We start from the raw sequence: 26,154 nt of genomic DNA on the forward strand, positions 1-26,154 counted from the left end.
GAAAATGGAAAACAAAATCTAAAGCAACTGTAACTGATGTACTAAATATTGTAAAAGAGATAATAAATGGAGATGAGATCCTTTGAAAAGGGAAGGAGAAAACTGCATACAGATAAATGGGATTTGTGTGGGAACAACACATGCAGAATCAGAGGAGTAAGGTTTAAAGGAAGGCAAGAATTGAGCAATTTCTGTAATGCTGGAGAAGAAAAAATATATATGTAAACATATAATGCATACAAATAAAAAATGTTAATATGGTTTGTTTTCTCATCTATTAATTTATGTGCCTACATCTTAAATGATAACTTAATAAAGGTGTTAAAAAAGACTGCTTGGTATATATGAAACTCTAAAGACTAGCGTAGTTGACTTACTGCAACTTTTAGTGATTTACCAGAAAATCTGCAAAATCGAGGATAGATGAGAGTTTCCCCCCAGGATCTAAAAAACAAAATCATTTTACATACATTACTATGACCCACTGTTCTGCTTCCTCACAATCCATAACTCTCTCCTGTATGTACTAATTAATATTTACATCTGTGCTTTCAGCTTATTACCTTCCAGTGAATCATGGGAAGGCAACAAACAGCAAGCTAAGGTGCTTTGCAGCATGGTTAATTAATGCTATTTACTTTCAGTTATTTATTTACGTTTAAGTAAAGAAATATTTTTAATGAAAAAATAAATAAAAGCATAAAGTGAACAGCATGATTTATCCATGCATGGATGGATGGATGGTGAGCACTGCAAGTATACAGATAAAAATATTCTTGAACCACAAGGTCAAAATAGGTGCGTTTACCTTTCACGTGGTCAAAATAGGTGCCTCCACCTCTGACAGCAGACCTGTCACTAGTGGTGTTCCCCAGGGATCTGTCCTGGGACCTCTACTCTTTGGCATCTACTTCTTAGAGTTCCAGGCAAGGACAAAAGGCCTGTGGCTGACCAAGTTTGCAAACTGTATATTGGGAGCTGTCACTGACTCCCCAAATGATGTTAACATACTACAAGAGGATCTCACAGCAAAAAATGACTGGTGTCAAAGTCACGGCCTTAAGTTAAATGCAAAAAAAAAAAAAAAAATATCATCATACCATTCGGCAAAACATGCCCCCTACTGGTTACCACATCAACGGCAGCTCCCTAAGCACACAACCTGTGATGACACACCTGGGTACAAAGGTTGACAACGATCTCACATTCGACCATCATGTAGTGGTAGTGGTCAGAAAATCCTTTTACTTGGTTCATCTCAATAAGTAAAGGGATTAAATCCAGAAAAAAAGAGGGTTATTATATCCCCTCTGTACTCCTCCCTCATTAGGCCAATAATTGAGTACAACACCCCATTTGGTATATATCTCTCCAAACACCTGCACCAGCTGGAAAGGTCACAGAAATACCTCAAAAAGAGAATCCATGGCCTCCAACCCTTGTCCTATGTGGACAGGCTGAAATCATTATCACTCTACTCGGTATCGTACAGATTGCTCAGAGGTGAACCTTGTCTCGCCTACAAGGCAATCTTGGACCCTGCCCTACTAGAGATGCTCCATATCCATAATTTTAACTCCTTGTGCATAACCCAATCGAAAGGCCTAAATCTAATATGCAACATTAACAAAACCTGCTGGAGAGACAGGTTCATCTCCCAAAGGCTGCCCCGACTCTGGAATAGAATCCCCATACACGTCAAACAGAGTACGTCGCTGACCTCTTCAAGTGAAACCTTGATGAGTGGATGGGAAACCCCACATTTGTCCCAGGGGTTCCACCTATGTCCCTCATTGATGGAGGCAACAGGTGCTGACTGAGGTTTCTTTTTGGGGATAAACTCTTAGCTAGGCTTGTAAGGACCCCAGGGCCATTAGCCTAGCAACCTCCTATGATTGTATGCTTTTTTTTTTTTTTTTTTTAACATTTTTTCTAGCTAAAAATGAGGTACTGTTAACTAAAACAAGTTGGTAGTGTTGAATATGAAAAAAGTACTTATTTTTTTGACTGGCAATGGGCATCCCTGGAGCTGCGAGCCCCAGGAAGCCACACAAATTGCCTCTATTATAATTTACCACTGGATGAATTTATTATGATAAAAAGTGGACTGTCTTTAAAGTTAATAGATACTTAAGAGACATACGGCTACTGTTTCAGAGTTGTCCAAACACAGTACATTTGAAAGTTATGATAATACCCAAATGGGTTAATATCAAGCATTACTTTGTCTTGTAATGGTTTGGTACCTCCTCATTGCTAATATGTATTTTACTGAATAAACCTATGAGTTTTATAATAGTTTGATCACATAATGATTGAGGAAAATTTAATAGCTAAACAATGATAGAGGCCAATCATGGCTATTAATTTCAAGTAATAGCTAATCAATGTTAGAAAGACACCAACTTTTTCAGCAGTAACTCAACTGCAGAACAACTTGACAGAAACAAAAATGTGAGAAATATGTAGTTGTTATAAAAGCTACTCAACTGCTATAATCATAGGTAAGAATGTAACAGACTAAACTGGCAACATATTTGGAAAGAAACATTTTGCAAATTGATAGTTCTCAAAGTTAAATTTCTATGAGGGAACTTCAAGCTCTGATGCTTTTAATTATTAATAGCATTTCCTTGTTTCACCTTTAAAGAAAATTAAAGTTTAAAATTTGACAACTGCAGTGACTTAGCACTTATAAATATGACATATTAAGCCATAATCCACCATATGACAAAAGTAGTTCTGTATAAGAATAACCAACAATTTGTAGTTGAATAAATCCTCTTTTATTACAAAACACTGTAGCGCCTTGGCTAATGTTTAGCCTTCAAGGAGTAAATTCCAAATAATACTGATTCACTTTTTATACCCATAGTATCCAATAAAACAATTTATCAATTATATAATTAAACAATTATTTAAATGCATATTTAACCAACATAACTTAAAAGCATGCTTTTAAAGGTATATAACACATTTCCAACAACTATATACATTTAAACCATATGGGATCAAAGTCCCAAACTTTAAAATGAACACAGTCTCCTTATACAATAACATATTTCTCTTGTAATCTTCATTTTCTACCTGTATTTGTTGCAACACTGTAGCTGGTAAATCTTTAGGAACACTGTCATGATCTAATTTAAAATGCTGAGCTAAGGGACTTTCCTCTTTATTTGATCTAATGTCCCTTAAATGTTCCAGTAACCTCAACTTAAACATTCTCTTTGTTTGACCTATATAAAATTTATTACAACCGCATTTTATAGCATAAACTGCACTTTGTTAAACAATTAAATGTTGCAGCAGCTTCAAATTTGATATTATTAATACTAGAAAAAGTCTGAAGAATATGTCTGCAACCCAAACATCTTCCCACAGGGTGCAGTACCTAAAAACTGAATCTGTTGTGTTAACCCGATTTGTGGTCTCTTGAATTTTGTATGTACTAACCTATCTTTCAAAATTTGACCCTCTTTTATAAGAAAATACCAAATTCTGTTCCACTAAACCTTTCAACTCTGGAAAATTACTTAGGAATTGCCAATAATGTTTTATAACTTGTTTAACATTCTCACTCAACAAATTATATGTTAATACTATAAATAAACTATTTACATCTTTATGTCTTTAAATTTGGTTTTGGATGTCTATATATTATTTTGTTATTATCTTTACTATATCTATCTCTTCTAATTCTCTCCATACTTTTCTCTATAACATCTATGTTATATTTCCTCATTTTAAACATATTAGCTGATTTAAATAACTCCTTTTCAAAATCAACATTGTTGCTGCAAATTCACCATATGGTAATGACTCTAAAGTATGGGTAGGATGACAACTGTTTCCCAACAAAAATTGGTTAACTGCATCAAATTTTCTATGTAGCCCAGTGGCAACTAGCTCACCAATTTTACCCTCTAATGTTACATCTAAAAAAGAGATCTTATTTCTCCACTGTAAGCCATCAAATTGCAGGTTGAACCTATTTTCATTTAACTCTATTATAAATTGTTCAATAAATTCTGAACCTCCATCACATAAAAAGACCAAGTTGTCTATAAATCGGTAATATTTCTTTACATATTTCTTAAAAAAACAACGTGTATAAATATACTCAGTCTCAACCATCCCCATAAAAAGATTTGCATACATAGGGGCAAAAGACAAACCCATATAGGTTCCTTGCAACTGATAAATTTTGTCTTCGAAACAAAAATAATTGTTTTCCAAACTAAATCTTACTAATTCCATCACATAATACACCACCGGGCTATCATCTAGATATAGCTCAAGAGCTTCCATACCAAAACTATGTTTAATATTGGTATACAAGCTTTTACTGTCTAATGTCATCCAAAATATATTTTTCTCCCATCTTATTGTATTAATCTTTCCTAAAAAATCTAAAGAATCTTTAATGTATGATGGGAGACAAACCACTTTCTGCAACAAATATTTGTGTAATACAAATATTTGAAAGATAGGTTAGTACATACAAAATCAAGAGACCACAAATCAGGTTAACACAACAGATTCAGTTTTTAGGTACTGCACCCTGTGGAAGATGTTTGGGTTGCAGACATATTGTCCAGACATTTTCTAGTATTAATAATATCAAATTTGAAGCTGCTGCAACATTTAATTGTTTAACAGAAAGTGTAATTTATGCTATAAAATGTGGTTGTAATACATTTTATATAGATCAAACAAAGAGAATGTTTAAGGTGAGGTTACTGGAACATTTAAGGGACATTAGATCAAATAAAGAGGAAAGTCCCTTAGCTCAGCATTTTAAATTATATCATGACAGTGTTCCTAAAGATTTAACAGCTACAGTGTTGCAACAAATACAGGTAGAAAATGAAGATTACAAGAGAAATATGTTATTGTATAAGGAGACTGTGTTCATTTTAAAGTTTAGGACCTTGATCCCATATGGTTTAAATGTAGATTGTTGTTGGAAATGTGTTGTATTGCTTTAAAAGCATGCTTTTAAGTTATGTTGCTTAAATATGCATTTAAATAATTAACTGTTTAATTATATAATTGATGAATTGTTTTATTGGATACTATGGGTACAAAAAGTGAATCAGTATTATTGAGAATTTACTCCTTGAAGACTAAACATTAGCCGAGGCGCTAGAGTGTTTTGTAATAAGAGAGGATTTATTCGACTACAAGTTGTTGGTTATTCTTATTAAGCCATAATCCCTGCCAGATAAAAACGAAAAGGAATGGGGGCAAAATAAATGCATTTTTGTGTCACAGTTCCAACTCAAGACCACAGGTCAAACAATAGTCCAGGCGGCCTAGGGATGCAGGAAGACCTGGAACAGCTCAATACATCTGAGGCATCTAGACTTTCATCTGAACAGATATCTGAAAAAAGTAATGCAAAGCTTGATAACTTTATAGCCAGATTCCTCATTAGGGATGGGACAGTAGATAAACTGCTGACAGAGCACGCAGACTTGGAAGCTAAGTTAGAACTAACTGATAAGCACACTGTAGATCAAGAGGATAGAGCCCACCACAAAATATATCCAAGCAGAAAAAGTCTCAGAAAAATCAGGAGGCTTAAACTATCATTTGCTTGTGTAGGAGCAGCTTGCATACTGCAGAGGTCTTCTAAAGTTTCTACGGAAAACTGAGGCAGCCTGCAGTTTTTGCACTCTGGAACTCATAACCGACTAGCACAAACAGTTTGATGTGAAACATACGTATCAAGATAAAGGAGTCAGTACTGGCAGCACTTAGGAAGCCTGGCAAAGTGATTAGGTTGGATGCTAAGAGTATGTCTGAGTAGGATTACCCAGGATCCATAAAAGATGGACACATTTTTCCTAGCAAATGAGTGTAGTGTGAAAACAATTAAAATTCGTACAGCTCTGTCTAGTACTCTTTAGGGCGTTTTTTTTTTTTCCTGTTTGACGCAAAAACCTTTATAAACAGGCAAGAACTGATTTACTGTTTAAAAAGTTCACCCCCCCCCAAAAAAAATGGATAAGAAATGGCAGCATTTTATTAAGACTCATTGATGACAGCAAGTGGCATGGGTGTTTGCAGGAATACAATGCTATTTTTAAGCAAAGAAGGAAATGTCAGTCCTTGCAGCTAGTAAGGGAATTCAGTGACAATCTGAATTGTTAGGCCTCCTAAATGCCAATGGTGGCTAACAGACTGTTGTCTTACAGTTGGAAATATATTGCATTATGTTCTACTGCCTCAAGCAGACCAGACTGGATTTATATTTTGTGTTAAGGGCTTATTTGTGAAATAGAACAGAGTTTGACAGAGGTTTATTTGTGAAACAGGATGGCGTTTCAATCAGGTTACTGAAAAACTTTTTAACTATGGTTACTGTGGAGATCTATAGGACCAGGGTGAACATGTGAAACTGGCTAGTGAACACTATTGCCACTTTCCTTTTATGGATGACTCACTTAACTAATCTGATGAGTAGTGAAGTACACTTTGCAAGTCAAAGTGCAGAGCATCAGTAGAGAAAAAGGATCTCTGCTGCTAAGGCCCTGTCAATCAAAGATAGGACTTAATTAAAAGAAAGTAACATGCATTACATTTCTGTGAGTTCCAATTTTTTTATACAAGTTCAAGACAGCCTATGCAACTGGACTATTGATTGTACAAGAGATTTAAACTTGGGATATGTGGCTCAAGTTTACCGGATATGAATCAACAAAATGCTGATCTGACAACTGGAGAGTTATGGTGTTTAGACTGAATCTACACAGGATCCATGGTTTCTTCCTATTTTTTTTCAAAAACACGTACAAGCCACCTGTTCAAGTAGTACTAATAAATGTTGAACATATGTATATAGCATTTATATATAAACAGAATGACTACTATAAAACTTGACTGCAATTTCTGTTTGTCTACTAAACAGTGGATATGCTGTAAAGGCATCACAAGTCTGTTGATTTGCATAAGAAATTATACTGAATTTGATGAGTGAAGTTGTTTTCAGTATTCAGTCAGGCTACAAAAGTACATTATTTGTTGGACAGAATGCACAGCAGTTAGAGATAAACAGATTGTGGCCTCAACTCTCGTCATGTAAATATCTCTGTACTGATTAGCATGTCTGTCATTTTGAAGTCTACAAAAACAATAGAATATTACAGCTAAATTAAATCAAGATAAAATTATTTGGAAAATTCATTTCAATTTTGTTTGCGGCAGGTCCAGCCACCCGGTGGTGTAAAAGCTTGGCATGAAATGATTGTCATTGCTGAAGTGACACCCTGACCCCATGTGTAAATTGGGAAAAGGGGTTGAGTGAGGATAGATGGATGGATTTCAATTTTGTGGATGTGGACAAATGATTTGATCCATATTATGAGGAAGGTGGAGCAGTGGTGCGATTAACTGACAGTAAGTTACTGAATTTATTACAAGCCAGGCATAAACAAGTGTGACAGAAAGATGTTGGCTGGGTTAACAAACTGGTAAAAAAGGCCTTATTGTCACTTGTTTAGGAATCCCAGCATACAGTGAAACAATAATTGGCTGATACGAAGCACATGGAGAATGAAATGATGAAAAGGGGTGAAGGGGGTGGGTCATGAATGCGACTGCTACTCATTCCATTTAGTACAGTTAAAAAAGAACATAGTTCAATTGACAGAATAATCCTATAGCTGTGCTATTAATGAAGCTAACCTGAGAGAATGTGAACAATGCTAACAAACTTGTAAAAAAGAAGTGCGTTGTAACATATGTCAGGCAACTTGGGACATTGGGTGGTAGCCCTGAAAGGCAGATACTGATTTAGAACATGGCTAAAACATTAGCTATACATTATCTTAATGTGGAGAAAGGAGAAAAGGGGTAGCATTGTTGATTTTTAAAACCTAGCCGTTAATAACTTACTTCTGAGCCCCATTAAAATATGTGGGGATAAAAGGATACTGGGTAGACATAGTGAGAATACAATTTTTACTGCATATATTTTCATCTAGGCTTGAAACAAAGTTTAGAAAGATAACAGTGTTAAGAGTGTTCCATTGAGTAATTGGTAGTTCAGTTAAGTAAAGGAGTTAAAATCAAAATGTTTGATTTCTTATAAACAAGATTTTAAGCTATTTAAATTGTGCTTCAATGAGAAGGATTAAAAACTGGATATGTTAATGAGGATCAGGAGACGGTTGACTAACCAATGACAAATAATATATTGAAACAATCCAGCAGCATAAAAATTAAATGCAAGGTTGGCAACCCTGTTTTGGAGGGATTTTGTTTAGTCCTGAAGAGCATGTCGCATATTATTGAAGAGCATAATAGTGAGAATGTGGAAGATGGGTGACCGACAATATTTACACCAATCATGCTGACTATGCTTTGATTTGATTGAACAAGACGCCAAAGTGGATGCTACAAAACTTGGAACAACAGAAATGAAGATGATCCCTCTTGGGGCAAGTTGAGGTTTGTTGAAGTAGTGGCATGATGCGCACTGTTGAAGTATGTAAGTATAAATTAGATGCGAGTGTGTAGACTATTATGAAATTAGAGCATGTGAGATGCACATGATTTAGACTAGTCACAGTGACTATGCCTTATAAGGTTGAACAAGACTTCCAACGTGAGAGATTTAAATGTTGATGATAAAAGAAATGGGAATAGGTTCCATTATCCCCTGCTGGTTAGGGTGATGGACGGATGAGGTGATTTCTTGGTCAAAGCAGATGAGAGAAAATAGTAAAGAAACTGAAAATGTGTGGACTGTTACAAATCTATGATCTGGATATTTTGTTTTGATGAGATACTGCCCTGCAGTATTGACAGTAAATCATAAAGTTGTATGGTTCAATAAATAATTTAGAGTAGTATGGTATGAATAATATTACAATGGATATAGGAAATGCATATAGCAGAGGAATCTTGGAAGTCTGGGTAGAGTTTTCAGCACTAAGTTGTCATACAGCAATTGGGCATGGGTGCCTGTTTGTTGATTAAGGGTTTTGAGAAAGTGGTTAGGAGGCATGGCATTCATAGGCAAGTACTACCTAGCTGTCCTTGTGGGTCATTTTAAGCCTAACCATTTCCCTTTTGGTGCTTAAATTAACCTAACCCATTTGATGTTAGATTGACCTTACCCATCCAATAGTCAATAATTATACATTACCCCTAACAAAAATAACTAGGACACCATAGATAATTTGAAGGGACCCATGCATGGGATACAGCCTTTAGGTGTTACCTCTGTCCATTAGTTTTACAAGAGACATTTCTGGAGTAAATTACCTGTTTCCCATCCATTAATCCAAGTTGCGCTTGAATGCAACAGGGATAAGCTTTGCTTTGTATGAACTAGGTGTCTCTTCCAGAGCAGCAGTATCCTTTGTAAGATAAACCTCTCTTCTCCAAACCACTCCTTGGATTTTGTGCAAGAGGTTTAGATCCCTAGACAGAATATTTCTGATGTCATTTGCCTTGTTAATGTGCAGTAAATCCATCAGTATTAGATCAGAGGAGGCCCTGTATGCCAGACACAGTTCACCTCTTAGTCTGTAGGATACCGAGTATACTTGTTAGGGCTTTCAGTTGGTCCATGCAGGACACATTGTTTAGGTCTTATATCATTTTAGTAAGGTACCCCTGTGCAAGTTCCAGCTGTTGCATTTGTCTGGAAAGAGACATACCGGACAACAACATGTAACAGTAAGAAAAGAAGATATTGACTATATTAATGTTTGTAATGTAGTAAATCAACCACTGTTACCACTGGTGACAACCTAATTGTAAACCTTACAGGTAACCCTTTGTATTGTACAGAATTAGAAGTATTACAGCGTGGGTTAAAATTTATTCCCACATCTTTGCCACGATTATATGTCTGTAAAACTGAATTATTTAAGCTGTCTAGGAAATTACATTTGTTGGACTGTTTTGAAAATAGTAAGCTTGTGTCTGAGGATGCCCCTCCATTGACACAGATGGAGAGGATGGGGAATGTGATTTTTTCCTCATGTAATTCATCAATGGATTCACATGATGACATTAATGCCTACTGTCTTTTAGATACTTCTAAGGTACCTCATCATAGTAGTAATTTTATTCCCCCTTTTGTTAATAATACCATCCAAGAATTTTCATCTATGGTAAATTATGCTATTGAGGTTAGTCTGAATATTTTTAAAAAAGAAAAAAATATGTTATAATTTGACTAAAGCTGAATGGAATACACTGCAATGTCTTAGTACTAGGAGGGATATTGTTATTAAGCCCTCAGACAAAGGTCAAATAATAGTTGTGTTGCACTATATGCAATATTGTAACATGTGTATGGATCATCTTTCTGACAGTAATGTATATTGAGTGGCTAGTGAACATGAATATCATGCAGCTATAAACAGCTTTAAAGACTTGTTACATAAGGGTTACAGACTTGGCTACTTTTCTAAGCAAGATGTGGAAGTTAAATTTAAAGTGGAAGGCAGTTGGTTTGGCAAAATTTTACTGCCTGCCAAAAATCCACAAGAAGGTTTTTCCCCCTCCTGGAAGGCCAATTGTGGCAGCTGAGAATTCTTTTTTTAAATAATATGGGTCTATTTCTTCATACTTATTTGTTTAGGTATGTTGTTGGTTTAGACTCTTATATGAGATTCTTTTCATTTTCTAAAAAATATTGAGTCCATCACTTGTCAAGAAGGTTTTTTTTTGGCTGGTTCTTGATGTCAAGAGCCTTTATACGAGTATTACACATCAGGTGGGACTTGAAGCTCTTGGGTTTTTCCTAGGCACTAGCCCGATTAGTACTTTTGTTATAGAATTGTTATATTTTAGTTTAACCCATAATTTTTTCTAATATAATAACTGCATCTATCAACAGATGCAAGGTACAGCAATGGGTGCATATTTTGCACCCATGTACACTAATTTGGTAATGAGTTTATTTGAGTTAGAGTTTCTTTATAAGTTAGAGTTTTTTTAATAAGTATCTTGTCCTTTACAATAGATTTATTGATGATTTAATTTTATGTAAGGGCGGTGCATGGCTAGTGGACATTTTGTAGCTTCTCTTCAGGAAAACCATTTTGGTTTACAATTTGATGGTGTATAAAAAGACATTTCTGTTTTTTTCTTAAATTTGGAACTAAATATGGTTGATAATATGATTATTACAAAGAATCACAAAAATATTTGATGATGGTACTCATTTTTTATATGGTAACAGCTGCCACCCCCCTCCCCACCCCCATATTTTAAAGGCGTTGCCTTATAATGAGTTACTCAGAATAAACAGGCTGTGTAATAACATTCAGTCTCTCAAGGAAGAGATTCTGCATTCATGTATAGCCTTTAAACAGAGGGGATATAGTAATGAATGAATTAATTCTTTGAATAAACTGTTGTGCTTGAGAAGGGATACCACTAGTGTGGTTAATGTTCCAGATGACATGACGTCTGTGGCTAGAGCTATAGGAGTCACGCAGGGAATACTAGTGATGAGAAGATATATTTTGTCACTACTTATAATATCTACAGTATTGCGTTAGTAAAAATCTTAAGATACTACTGGCCATTCTTACATAAGGGGAAGTCTGGGATTAAGAATTTACCTGACTACTTTATTGTCTCTTATAAGAGAGCCAGAAATATAAAAAACATGGCTGTTCAAAATTTGTTCTCTATCCCTACTGAAATTTCAACTATTCCTTTACAAAATTCTGGGGCATTTCCCTGTGGTAAATATTCTATCTGTATTCATGTGGTCAGGACTTTTGATAAAATAAATGGTATTTTTTTTCAGCCTAGAGCTATTTTCTTCAGTGTGTCTAAGGGAGTGGTTTATTCTCATTCATGCCCTTGTGGTTTCTTCTATATAGGAGAAACGAAAAGAGTGTTTAAAATCAGAATACAAGAGCATGTTAGAGATGTCAAGAATCAAAATGTGGATAGCCCTGTGGCATCACATTTTCATGCAGTACATTTGGGGTCTTGTATCAGTTTAAAAGCATGTACTTTAGAACAAGTTCTGATTATGGATGATGTTGCACTTAAAAATAAACTGTTATATAAAGAAGCAGTCTGTATTTTAAAGTTTGGCACTTTGGTGCCTCAAGGTTTAAACAAAGAACTGGAGTGGAAGGCTTTTCTGCACTAACTGTTAATTATTAGCTTGTGTTTAATTGTTTTAGTTAATTGATTAATGATGTGATATTTGTTATTTAAGTGTAGCTTGTGCTACTGTGATGTTAACTCTGTGAAAGGCTTGCTAGACGAGGTGCTAGAGTATTAAACAATTTTGGATTTTATGCTTCTGCAGTTGGTGTTTTTCGCTTTCTCTGTGTTTGTTTTTTTTACTTAGACCAGAGGAGGCCCTGTATGCCAGACACAATTCACCTCTTAGTCTGTAGGATACTGAGTATACTTGTTAGGGCTTTCAGTTGGTCCATGCAGGATACATTGTTTAGGCCGTATATCATTTTAGTAAGGTATTCCTGTGTGAGTTCCAGCTGTTGCATTTGTCTGGAAAGACACATGCCGGAGGGGACATTATACTCAATGACTGGCCTAATGATGGCTGAGTAAAGGGGGACAATGCCATCCTTAGATCTAGAAACAATCCCTTTGTTTATAAAGCCGTGTAATACAGAAGGACTTTCTTACAACAATGGGCACTTTTTTTTTTTATAATGAACACAAGTTGGTAGAAAGTTAGGTCACTGTCCACATAAGTTCCCAAATCCCAAACTGGGTCAGCTCTTAGGGGAGTGCTGTCAATGTGGTAGTTTCCTGGGGTACATGACTTCCCAAAGAATATCACAATGGTTTTACTTACTTATTAAATGAACACTGTGATAGGAATAAGGCATGACTTGGAGAGCAAGTTACAGATGGTGTACTGCGATAGGAAGATGTGCATATAACAGAACTTTATGTTTTGAGAACAGGGGTGGTTATTGGGAGTTAAAGGATATATCCAGCTTCCACCCAACGCACTGTATGTAGGAAAGCTATGAGATTTATGACATGCTCTAAGTACCGAGAAGAGTATGAATCAATATCCATGTAATATAAAACTGGATAGGAAAGGTAACCCCAGTATCAATCCAGAAACTGCTGAAGCACAAAGGTGTTGCAATATCTGCATGAAGATAAATGGAATTACGTCTCAATGATTTAACTATTGTAAATATATTAATCACAGACTAATAGCAATAAAAAAAGTTTTCAAAAAAAGGGCAAGATGGCTAATGGAGATAAGAGTAATGAGAAAAACTATTTAAAAAAACAAATAAATGGTATCCGAAGAAAAACTGATCTTTGGGGGAGAACGTGATGAGACTGGATCAACATTTAAGGGTCCAGACATTCAGGGAACAATGTTTGGAATTGTTTTGGTTTTTAGCTATTTTCTTCATCCCTTTGTTTTCAATAGACAGGGAAAATATTTTACGCAAACTCATTATTTGTACCTATAGTTATCTTTCTACTTGTGTATCTCTACCAACTGTTAAATTATTATAATGATCACAGTGATATGCTGATATTATTCTGTGCTGGATTCATTTACCCACATTGTTTAAATGGTGAGCACTATAATGTTTGCATTCAGATAGAGGCAAGAAGTTTAAAAAAATTAATTTCTATGAAATCTGACTTGATGCCAGTTAATAAAGGAAAATAAGAAGCACTGATGAAACTTCACAGAATGTCACAGCTTACGCCGGTGCCGCCATTAAACTCAATCAAGTCGGTTCCCACAGACTGTTGAGTCCCAAAACATGACTTCTGTTTTTAGTTGAAATAAATTCAGAACAATTAAAAAGTGCAGAGGTTTCAGTTTCTGTGTAAAGTCAAATAGGTAATTGTTTTTGACACTGCTAAAATGATTCAGTGTCAGTCATCCAGCCTCAACTTTCCCAATCTTACAGCAGAACATAAGTCCGCATTACTATAATGCCCTCTGATATTCAACAATTTTGGCTCCTTTCACAAAGCCTGACATCAGGTCACTTAAATGACCCTCAAGTTACCCATTCATTTCAAACAATAGTATTAAAGCAGCCAGTAAGGCAAGGTCTCCCCTCTATGTAGGGTTTCAGCTCATCCTGACTGCAAAGAAAGACAGCCAGCACAGTAGGTGTCTAGTAAGTCATCTGTAATAATGCAATGGGGATGATTTTTGTCTTTTAACCTGAACTACCCACTGAGAGAAAAGTGTTACAGCACTGCACTGATGCACTTTGATGTGTTTGTCAAATCTGATGCTTAATGAAGTTACAGCACTGCAGCCAGCCACAGCAATTACTGAAATCCTCAGAGTCCAGTACTAGCCACTGGTATCAATCTGGTGATGAGCCACAGTAGACGTAATCACTCTCACCAAGGAAAATAACACACACACACACACAATTTAAACCCAGGTTAACACTACACACACACACACAATTTAAACCCAGGTTAACACTACACACACACACACACACACACACAATTTAAACCCAGGTTAACACCACACACACACACACACACACACACACACACACACACAATTTAAACCCAGGTTAACACTACAGCAGGCCATTCTGCTTCTCCTAAATGGGGAAAAATGTACTACTAAGTTACATAATTGGCCTCAGACAAACTGCACCTATAAATCTATCTGTACATTCATGAAAAGAGGCAGGCAGAATGCGATATTACATTTGCTGATGGCAGAAGGAGACAATACGCCTATCTAATCTATCAAGTACATTCAATATTTCAACTATGTTCTCCTTTACCCTTTCACATGCACTTCTGAATGTCTCCACGGATTCTCTCAGTAATACATTCCTGTAGTCCATTCAGTGGGTACACAACTGCCCATAAAGTAGTTTCCTCTACCACTCCTCAAATCTTCATGGCATGATCTTCATGACCAATATAATTTTCATCCCCATTTCTTTTACTCTCTAATGAGAAGAGCTCTAACTCCTTCATTTGCTGATTATATCCTTCCATCTCCATCCAACACACCTTTTTAAGGGCTTTCCTCTGGATCTCTTCAGTGGCCTTACAACCATACAGGTTGAGTAAAATTACTTTCTCCCCTTTAAGATATGCACCCTAACATTTTGTTGACTGCTACCACTATCTTTTTTATTTTGCTCTGTGTTCCTGATCACAAGTCATCAATAGCCCAGTTCCTTTGCTTGATCTGCTGTTAATAACTCACCTCCCTTCAGATAATACTTCACACCAGGGCTGCTATGGCCCAGGTGTAGTACCTCACATTTGAAATCAAGTTATTTTTGTACTGCCATCTTTCAGCTCATTCACTAGCTTTTTCAAATCTTTCATTACAACGTCCATCTGCCAAAGTTGTACTTAACACTACATCACTAATAAACAGCTTAAATGTGCTGTCTGTTCACTTACATATGTCTGTAACAAACACTATGATGAAGTAAGGAGTGATGTCTGGGGTACTCCACACTTGTCATTTTCCTTACTTCTGACAGTTCCACTTACCACATCCATTTGGTCTTACCACTCAATTACTTTCATAGGTAATTATAAGGCTAACTGCCTCTGGCCATTTAAACCTAAGCAACTTTCCTTCTAAAGGTGAGAATCAAACCCTCTACCTTGTGTTTATGAGATAAACACCTTAACCATTATACTGGCCCCAACCCAAAAAAAGCATTTAGGCCTGAATGAGTTAAGCCAAGCCATATTTCTCAAAGAGGGAATCTGTACCTTGTATTTGTGAGGTAAACACCTTAACCATTATGCCAACCCCCACTTTCCTTAATCTTGCCACTAGTGTCACCCTCTATTACTCTTGGCAACTGCCACTGCAGCACCGAATCAAATGCCATTGGTAAATTCCAAGCAGAGCACATCTTCAGGTACTTCCTGTCAAGTTCTTCTGTAACTCGGTCATAAAACTGGACTGGTTACAACTGTCAGCTTTTTCTGTCCATGAATGCACATGGTCTGTTTTCCTGGAGATCACTGTCTTCTAGAAAGCTACTAGTTATTCCTTTTGGATTCAGTCCACTACTTTCCCTGCCACTGCTGTTAGGTTACAGGACTACAACTTTTTTTCTCCCTGCACCTCTCTACAAGAAGCAATATTTTGCTCTGCTATAATTAAAAAAAATGAAACTGATTTCTACTGTCACAGTAATTACCAGAATATCTTTTAGGAAACTTAGTGATTCAAAAGGCACAACCTATCATGCTGGTCTCATTCACAAGTTTATAACAGAACTCAAACTGGGGGGTAAAAAAAAAAAAAAGACTCCCTCACAGGCCATAAACTGGGCCCACTCGCCAACTCTTAAGTATCTCTAAAATAATTGCAAAAACGCAAGAACTGACAATGCAATTCCAGACTAGGATGCAGACAGATCTATTTGTTCAGACTGTACAATTTTAATGGACCTGCTCCCAAAACTATTGAAAAACTGCTGGAAAAGCAAAGCAAGACAGTACATAAGAGCATATATCAAAACAGCATTATTTAGCAATCATTATATTATAATATATTTATCAATGCAATTAACAAAAATATTTTGTCAAGGACAGATGATGAAACTGGACTAATAAACTATGCAGACAGCTCTACAAAACTGTAAAAAGAAGCCTGGAATACAAATGGTAAATTCCAATGGTCACTGGTCAAGTTCGCTAGATACCACTAAAGCAATATAAGCAGGAGTTTTACAATAAAGGGAAAGACAAAAGACTCATATACATACAGGCATACGTCTGAATCACATTACTGATTATAATCTTGAGGGAAACATTTTGGTACCTAATAGGCATCAACTGCTGGTTTTCAAGTACACCACAGTAAATTGCCTCTGCATCTCGGAATGCACACACATGGATTCCAGCTTCATAGCTGTAACCATAGGCATATTGACTTCAATTAACTGTAAAAATAAAAAACAAAACTGAAGCAAAAAAATTATACATAATCTGGCATGCCTCTCTGTTTATGAGAGAAGCTGTCTACTTCAAGAGATGCCAGTGAACTGTAACACAGATGCATTTTCTGAAGTGCATATGTTTATGTGCAAATGTCACAGAAGTGAGAATACCTTACCTCTTCTCCTTTTGCAATGATCTTCTTGTGCGTTAGGGCCTCTCGAAGAGAAGCTCCATCTACTCCCAACAGCTGGAACAAACCAAAAGGAGAATATCATTACCTTCAACAGTCTCCAAGGTGACATCTGAACTAGTGTCCTCTGAGGATACATTACAAATTACATTTATACAAACTGACATTCTTCTTCTTCTTTCAGCTTTTTCCCGGTTAGGAGTCACCACAGCGGATCACCTGTCCGCTCATGATTGGCAGCGGAGTTTTAAGGTGTCGAGTTGCCAGCCCAGCGCCCAACCTTCCACAGAAGGCACACACATGCACACACTCACACCTAAGGCCAATTTAGAGTGTCCAATCCACCTACAGCATGTCTTTGGGATGTGGGAGGAAACCGGAGCACCCGGAGGAAACCCATGCGACCACAGGGAGGACATGCAGACTCTGCACAGAATGCACCCAGGCCGAGGATCGAACTGGAGAACCTCTTGCTGTGAGGTAGCAATGCTAACCAGTGCACCACCGTGGCCGCCCATTTATACAAACTGACATTCAATTATTCTATTTTGAACACCATGTTAATTTAAATAAAGGTAAGCTTACTTATGACTGGCTTCAAAAATGAAAGCTGTGATCAGGGTATTCTCTTTTTCAGAGACACATGCATATGTATATGTAGGTACACAGCTAAGACTGCCCTAAACATATACTTCCCTTCCTTTGAGTACATTTTCCTCCCTACATAAAGATCCAGTACTACCACATGTTTAAATGAATTAGCAGTTCTTCCCCCCTTGTGGAGCATTTCTATTTTTACCTACCTCGGTGCATACCATGTTGAGGCCAAATTAAATCTCATCATACTTTTAGAAATTAGTCTTCCTTGTTATTACATTTCACCACCACATTTGACAGTTTCTTGTAAAGGAAAATACAAAAAAAGCAAAATAGCAGCATTTTTTTTATTTCGCACCCAGTGAGGTTTAAAGCTATACAAGGCTAAAAATTTGCATCCTTTTTACTGTGTACTGTCAGTTACAGGTGTATTTTCCCCTTCCTTGTGGCCATAATTGTACTGTGCCTTTTGTAGTTTTAAGGTGACAACTACTGACAGCAACTCACTAGTTAACTGAGATTTGTAAGCCAGAAAAAATAATACTTCAGCCAAGTCAAGGAAGGAACATGGGAGAATGATGGGACCAGAAAGTTAGAATTCCGCTTTTACTTAGGATTCTCAGATGTAGCAGTATTTCTCACTACTTCCATTCTAAGTGAATATAATTCTGATCCGACAGGAAAGACTAGGGCATATTAATCTCATCAGATGTGCCCTCACTGTAAGTTTTGGGCAAAAAGTAGCTTTCCAAGTTAACAAGATCACAGCAGAATGTTACTGCCTTCATGAAGGCATTAAGGGTATGAAAAATTAAAACTAAAATGTCTACTTATTGTGCTGCTGGCAGGTTTGGATGGTGTAGAAACTAATAAGATGAAAAAAACATAATTTTTTCTTTTTATGCCCATAGTGGTCATTTAAGGGTATTAATGGGAAGCCTAACACAAAGGATCCAAACTTTGAGATAGCACTGTTATAGCAGTGTTTTACAACAGGAACCTATGAATAAAAATGTACTAAACGGTGGAAAATGATAACACACTACTATAACTGCCAATACTACAAAGCAAATAAAAGCTTTTGACTGAGTGAAACAACTATCAAATAAAGAAGAATGAAGATGACTGCATGTATGCAGTAAGCCTGTAGTCAGCAGGCTAAGTAAACAGGCAGACAGGCAAGCAATTACATATACTGTTTTACTGCCACTTACAAATAGATTCAAAGCATATCAGCTTATGCATGCTGTAGGTTAGACAATTTCTGTCGATGCCAGCTCATGGCACAGAGGGATAAGGTCCGGACTAAAACCCAGATGACCCAGATCTGAGTAACAGATGTGCTGCTGCAGGAGCTAGCTGGAAAGGAAGGGCCAAGCTACGGAGACTGACAATGAAAAACAAAACCCAGTTCATCCATTCTGGGCAGAGGAGTAGTTGCCTGATCTGCCAAAAAACATGATACTCAAAACAGTTAAAGTGAGGCAGAAAGGAAGGGAATGGAATTATGGCACATGCTTATAAAGGAGTATTCAGACTGTAACTGGAGATTGTACATATGGGCGAAGTGCCATGGTCCAAATTCAACACTGTGGGATTTCCTTCATCCAAGCTACCAAGTGGAGGGGGTTTAGGCTCATTAGCAATTCAAGCACTTGTAATCGTACAGGACAAACAGCAGTTATTTGGTCAGAGGGGCAACTGGGGTCCACCCTTAAGCAATGGGAGGCCTGATCTGGAGGGATAAACCGAGATCTTAAGGTTAATACAATAAATATGGCTACAGGTATAGATGCAGTTTGAATGGTGATGGCAAGTGAATGAGGGAACTCCCTTACTTGCTGCCTGATGGTAGCCCCTTGAATAAGGGCACCTTTTTTTTTTAACACAAGACTAGTATATGTTAAATTGTGTCCGCTCACAAAGCTACATCTACTTATTTCATAGGATGATTCTTCAAGCATATATCAGCAAGCAGTAAAATAACATGTATAGTTCCACTTTATTTACATATTGTCAATATTTCTCTTCAGAAAAACTATGACAGATGCTTAGGTTAGGATTCTGGAGCAAAAAAAAATACATATTTGAGAAACTACAAGAGCTGATATAGCAAAGATTTTGGAACATCATGATGATTTAAACAAATGCAAGATTAACAGTCCTGTAAGCAGCCATTTGGCTGAATGTGGGTACAAAGTATGAAGCACTGAATATTTATACTGGAACATGTTTGATATCACTGAAACAGACTGATCCAAGTTTTTAACATACAGTTTGGAATATAAAGAATACTTGTATATTGTTAAATTTCAAACAATTGCACCATATGGTTTGAATGCTAAAATTAACTAGAAACTGTTTCCATGACAGTTATTGACTACAGTTTTCCATCTCCTTTTTCACAATCTGTCTCACTAAATGTGTAGTAGCAATTATGTTAAGTAACTGGTTAAAATTTAAAAAGAAAGAAATTGGTTAAAACTGTTTTAATGAGGTGAATAATGTTAGCTCCTAGGAGGTGACAGGCTCAGACACCAAAGACTTAAAAGTTTTTAAAAGATCAACTGAAAAGTTATATTTTAGTAAGACATCAACTGCGGCATTGGAAACTGTGTTTTTTGATACCCTGTATAGGTTGGGGTGAGTATGAAGAAAAAAACAGTCAGATTACTGATACAAAATAGCAAGCTCTAAAGAAGCCCCCTGGAAGACAAACTGTTACTTACTCTAGCCAAGTACTTAATCTGTGTTTCTGTCGCCAACTGTGAATTGCCCTGCTCATCACTGACAAACTGTATATTCCCCAGGTGTAGTACACTTGCAACAATGTTGAGCAGCTCCTACAAGTAAAAACAAAAGAAACAAAAACACAAGGTGATATTTTTGTGATGGATGCTTGCTTCCTTCATGCAGTTCACATTATCTCCTTCCATCTAGCAGTAAAACAGCACCCAACAGTGAATGCAAACAGTAATGAATAAAAATCTACCATTCTGCTTGTAAAAACCACCATAGAGAAGAGCAATTATTTTTCATATCTTTTAACAAGAGGTATTAGCCAGAAAGAGTTCAAATCACATACACCCTTGTACTCTATCATCTTAGCTCTATCAAATGAAAGTAGCTTCCATTGCTTAACAGCACAATGAACTGCCAAGATCTGCCTCTGCTGTTATCCTGCCAAGCCAATGAGGTTCTTTCAGGCAGGATCTATATGCTTCTCTCAGATGCAAACACTCCTAGTTTTACAGGTCTTGTACTCCTCCCATAGGATTTTATTATGTCGTTGTAACTTGACTTGCTGCCCTATTACTTGACACAGCATAAAAGAATGCACTAAACAAAAAACGGGGAATTCAAACAGTTAAATTCACAAAACCTAAAAGCCAAAGCAACAAGTAAGACACTTTCTATATAAATTGGAAAGAAGTAACGGCATAGCTGAGATGCAGACAAAAGAATGGTCTATGTTGAGCTTTTGTAGACATTCTTGTACACAATAACTCTCAACTGGAGTTTTTTGGACCAATTTAAAGGCAGGGTCATTGATGACAATTGTTTTTTTTGTTGCAGTGGATGACACCAATTGATTTTTTGGTTATTCCACATTCTATCAGATTGAAATGTTTGAAGAAATGCTGGTATCTTCTGATGTAAGTAATTGCGATATTAAACTACTAATCAATTTTATGGAAACAGTGTTGAAAAACAATTTCTTAATTTTTAAGGGAAGTATTTGAGAAAGAAGGGAGTACACCCATGGGGCCCACTTGTCCCGCCCCCCGAATTTATGCAAACTAATCATGTGATGGTGGGAGCAATGTTGTGTATTTTCCCACCCTATACATAAACTTTATGACACTTGCTTCAAAACACTTAAAACACTATTTTCATTATTTGGTTTGGTAAATTGGCACAATTTTGACAAGTTTTTAATGGATTTAGAACACACAACTGATTTTTTAAGATTTACATCTATTAGTTATGATTATATTAATTCACTAGATATTAAGATTTTTTAGGTATTTGTAACAAGGAAGTTCATCCTGTGTTTACCGGAAGCCAACAGACTACAGTCCCTTTTTGCATTTTCCAGTCGCCATCCACTGCACCTTAAAAAAGGTTTTGTTAAAGGTCCATTGATTTGCATATCCAGACTTACTTCTAATGAAAAACAATTTGACAGAGGTTGCCATCTTGAGGAATATATTTCTTGAAAGGGGATATCCATGTAGTTTAGAAGACCAGACAACCACTGAAGTTTGTTCAAAACAACTGGAACACTGTCATATTTTGTTTAGTGCTATAGATTCCTAAAAAGCGTCATCAAACAGGTGACAGTGCTGAAGTGAATGTATCATTTTCAGAAATATTTGGACTTCACTATACAACAGACATTAAGATTATAAAAGTTTATATTGTAAAACACTGTTAGATTTTTAACATTTAAACATACCGATGGGTGCTATTATGGAAGTCTCCTTATCACTTTATTAGGAGGCCTAACATAAAAAATACACAAATAATGGAAAGAATTGCCTATTCTAACACAAATGGTCAGTTAAGAACATCTAAGTATGGGCTCTGCAATTAGAACCCACACATTAATGTCTCTGAAATGGAAGATTTTTTTCCCACTGTCAGTAGATGGAGATGCAGTGACATGTATAACGGACTATGAAGGTGATTTATTTGGCTGTTTGTGAACCCTGTGGTGCATATTACATTGGCAAAACTGAAAAATCATTATGTAAAAGAATTTATCAACACATATACAGCATCATGGAGGAGGATGAAAGAGTGCTTTGGACACACATGTTTTACATTGTTCTGACTTTAAAACTTCAGTTTTCCACTCTTGAAAATAGAGACACGGCCGGTTAGAGTAGGTGACTGGAAAAATTAATAAAATCAGACAGACTGTGTGACAATGGAAAATGAATCTTTCATGTATGGCTAATGCTCTTAAAATGAGGTCTAGTAAGTTATAATTTGATTTTTAGTTTACACAGAAAGTTTTCATTTTTTAATGTTATGTTGTACGTTTTAAATTTTTTCAGTTTTTTTTAAATATCTTCATTTATGTCACACTATTCAGGCAATCACATGGCCTTGGTAAATGATTTTTAATGACAATTTGTTCACTGTTTGGTTCCGATGAAGTCCTGACATTGCTTAGAGGATGAAAGTGCTTATACTGTTTTTTCATTATTATTTTTTTTCATTACGATTACTTTTTCCTGGGTTCATTTAGTTTCTTGTGCATCATTAGTTGACATTTGCTTTTTGGTTACTTGTTGATTTAGTTTTTCTCTTGTCAGTGCAGCCTCCCTACCTGTGCAAGTAACTGTGCCCTGTCCTCTGCACTGTACTATATGGGTAACTTATGTTTGATGTACAATGTGGCCAGCTATTCACACTGGGTGAAAGTTTGTGTGCATCACTTATTCTGTTCTTTGTAATGTTTTACTCAGGTCATGGCATATTGCATCCACCTCTGTTTGGGCACAGTCCTCCGCTACAGCTGGTTCCTCAGAGGGTCCTCATGAGGCACCTCCTCCCATTGCTGATTCTTGGGAATTCCTCCTCCTGAATGCATCTGTCCTATTGCAATTGCTTGCATAAAAAGATGTCATGTATCATTACATACAGTCTGACAATAACTTACTGCATGTTGCAGGGTCATACTGCAGGCAACCCCAGATGCATAGACAGTGGAAGCAGGTCTTCTGTAGGCCAAAAAGTGACACAAGTCTGTGTCAGATCATAGATGTAACCATTCTCTGTTACAGTTTGGGGATTCTGATAAGAGTCATTAACAATTGTTCCAGGGTATATCTGGCATCACCAGTAAGATTTCTCTGGATACAATTACCCCTACAAACCACTGACATAAGCTGCATGTTGGTCATATGTAGGACTTCTGGGCACTACCTGTGTGGCCTACAGATGCATATTTTTACCCTGTGTGTTACAGACTACCTGGCCGTTTATAGAGTGGTACCCCTTATGTTAATATACCTTTTTTCATGTTCCTCACATGTATGCTTTACTGCAATGTAGGTGTGATCTATGGCTTCCCGCAGTACCTCAGAAAAACTGGCTACATCATAAAAAGTCAGCATGTGTGCTGCTGTCTCCTCTGTGGTACATGGAAACCATACATGTTTGCCCAAATGTTGTTAACATGGCAACGATGGAGGTGGTGGAGTATCCTGGAGGTAGATGCCTGGGATGCACCCAGTGCACCCATCTGGTCACTGAAAGGTCCTTTTCAATAGTATTCTCAGAGCCACACATATTCGGAATCCATAGGACTAGGTATTCCATACATCCTATGGGCCTGTATATGAGGGCAGCACATCTCAACCACCTTCTGTATGGTGCCTCTGTCCACACAGTAGCAGTCCACAGTTTGTCTCATATTGGACATGATATATCAAGCTGAAATGACCACCGGTAGTGAGTACAACTTGTTGCACATACAGATTTACTGGTACAGTGGCTAACGCAATACATCATGTTTCTGCCATCTGTTGCCCATAACTCCAGAATTTTACTCCTGTATTTAACTCTAAGACAGGGGCGGCCACAGTGGTGCAGAGGTTAGCGTTGCTGCCGCACAGCAAGAGATTCTCCGGTTCGATCCTTGGCTGGGGTGCCTTCTGTGTGGAGTCTGCATGTCCTCCCTGTGGTCGCGTGGGTTTCCTTCAGGTGCTCCGGTTTCCTCTCACATCCCAAAGACATGTTGTAGGTGGATTGGATACTCTAAATTGGCCCTTGGCATGAGTGTGTGCATGTGCCTTCTGTGGAAGGTTGGGTGCCGGGCTAGCAACTAGACAGCGTAAAACTACACTGCCAATCATGAGTGGGCAGGTGATCTGCTGTGGCGACCCCCTAACTGGGAAAAGCCGAAAGAAGAAGAATTTAACTCTAAGACTGCATCTCTGAGTGTTTACATATGTTTTTGAATCACTCTGCCATACTGTTTACCCTCACTTGGAGTTATGAGTGCATTCATTTTAATAATGTTTTTCATTACCATGTCATTATACCACCATTTGCACACTGTGATGGCAAATGATTTTCTTGGGGTTTCCACGCTCCTGCTTGTTATCTCTCTGAATTGTCCCCACCTTGCACATGGCCATTGTTCATGCAGAAACACTTACTGTGATGGGAGAATTGCATCTGAATCCCAGATATGATCTTTAGGCAAAACTGAATGTTCTGAAATGCTACTCTTTTAAAAACAGGCATTCATTTTAAGATAAGGGATACAATTGTAGGATGAAGTAGTGCAGTTATTCCAGACATGCTCCCACCAGTGTGACTTCTGGGGGAGAACTATTTTTGATGATGTAGGAGAATTCATTTGCAACTTATGGAAAGTACAAGGGGACACTAAACAGGAGGTAAAGACATTCCTGGAAATCTGTAGCTGCTAACCTGGCAGTAGGTAACCCAAGGTCTTTTGCATATGACGTGAGTGGTGCAAAGTAGGCCACTTTCTGTATTCTAAAGGTTTAAAAGAAAGAGAAGGTGGTTACTACTTTATGCTTTTTGGACCGTGTAGAATGGGCTGAGTTTGGAGATGGTGATGGGTACCTAAATAGTTAAAAAGAGGTTAACAGAATAAATGGACCTTTTTTGAAGAGTGATTTGAAGAATATGGCGGTGAATCACTTATATAAGGATTATATAAGCTTGAAGGAATGATGTGAAAATTAGACAAAACAGCTTACTTTTAAAATGTCTAGAAGGGATTTTTTTTCTTTTAAAAGCTATGTAAAAGGGAAGACTAAAGAATAAAAATAGTTATTAAAACATTATAATGTGCAGAAAATGAGCAGACAGAAGGGGAAACATTGTTTAATTAAAAAGTAAAGGGAAATTAGTGTTTTCAAATGGATGCAGAAGTAATACAAGTAATGGTAGCTGTGATGCTGCAGACCTGTCTACACATCATAGCATAATGGCATGTTATACAGCACGTAAGCAGTAGCTTATAACATGCCACTGTTATCATATTTCCTGCATATCTAATTCTCTGGTGGGTCATCTCTCCTCTACACATGAATAATTAGAAGTTATGTACTTACCATAACGTTCCATCTGAGTAGGTGTATTCATTTGTCTGCAACCTGTGGGTCATGGATCGCATGGTTTTCCAGCTATGGATCCGGCGGCTCAGCTCCTCCCTCACCCATACGCGCTGCTCTCCTACATGACCTCAGATCAAATCAAAATACCCTAGAAAGGGTAACACGTAATATGCAGGAAACTGACAAGGCCAGGGGACAGGAGGGAGGATGGTTCAGACAAATGAATACACCTACTCAGATGGAACGTTATGGTAAGTACATAACTTCTAAATCTGAAGTAGGAGATTCATTTGTCTGCAACCTGTGGGACAGAGTCCCCAGCTACCTGAATCTTGGAAGGATATTAAGGATGCT

General features: G+C 37.1%; 1 protein-coding gene across 3 annotated transcripts in view; it reads right to left on the reverse strand.

Annotated features, from left to right (window-relative positions):
• Nucleotides 1-26,154, reverse strand: part of MYO1C (myosin IC) — a 1,794,562-nt gene that overhangs the window by 536,418 nt on the left and 1,231,990 nt on the right. For all 3 annotated transcript variants that reach the window (XM_044054342.1, XM_044054344.1, XM_044054343.1), the window contains exons 8-9: nucleotides 20,422-20,535; nucleotides 17,081-17,152 (exon numbers count right to left, since the gene is read on the reverse strand). In XM_044054342.1, coding sequence (XP_043910277.1) covers nucleotides 17,081-17,152; nucleotides 20,422-20,535 — 186 coding nt within the window. The remainder of the gene's footprint in view (nucleotides 1-17,080; nucleotides 17,153-20,421; nucleotides 20,536-26,154) is intronic.

This window comes from Protopterus annectens, chromosome 13.part0, assembly GCF_019279795.1.
Source record: "Protopterus annectens isolate FY-2018-M chromosome 13.part0, PAN1.0, whole genome shotgun sequence".
Lineage (NCBI taxonomy): Eukaryota > Metazoa > Chordata > Ceratodontiformes > Protopteridae > Protopterus > Protopterus annectens.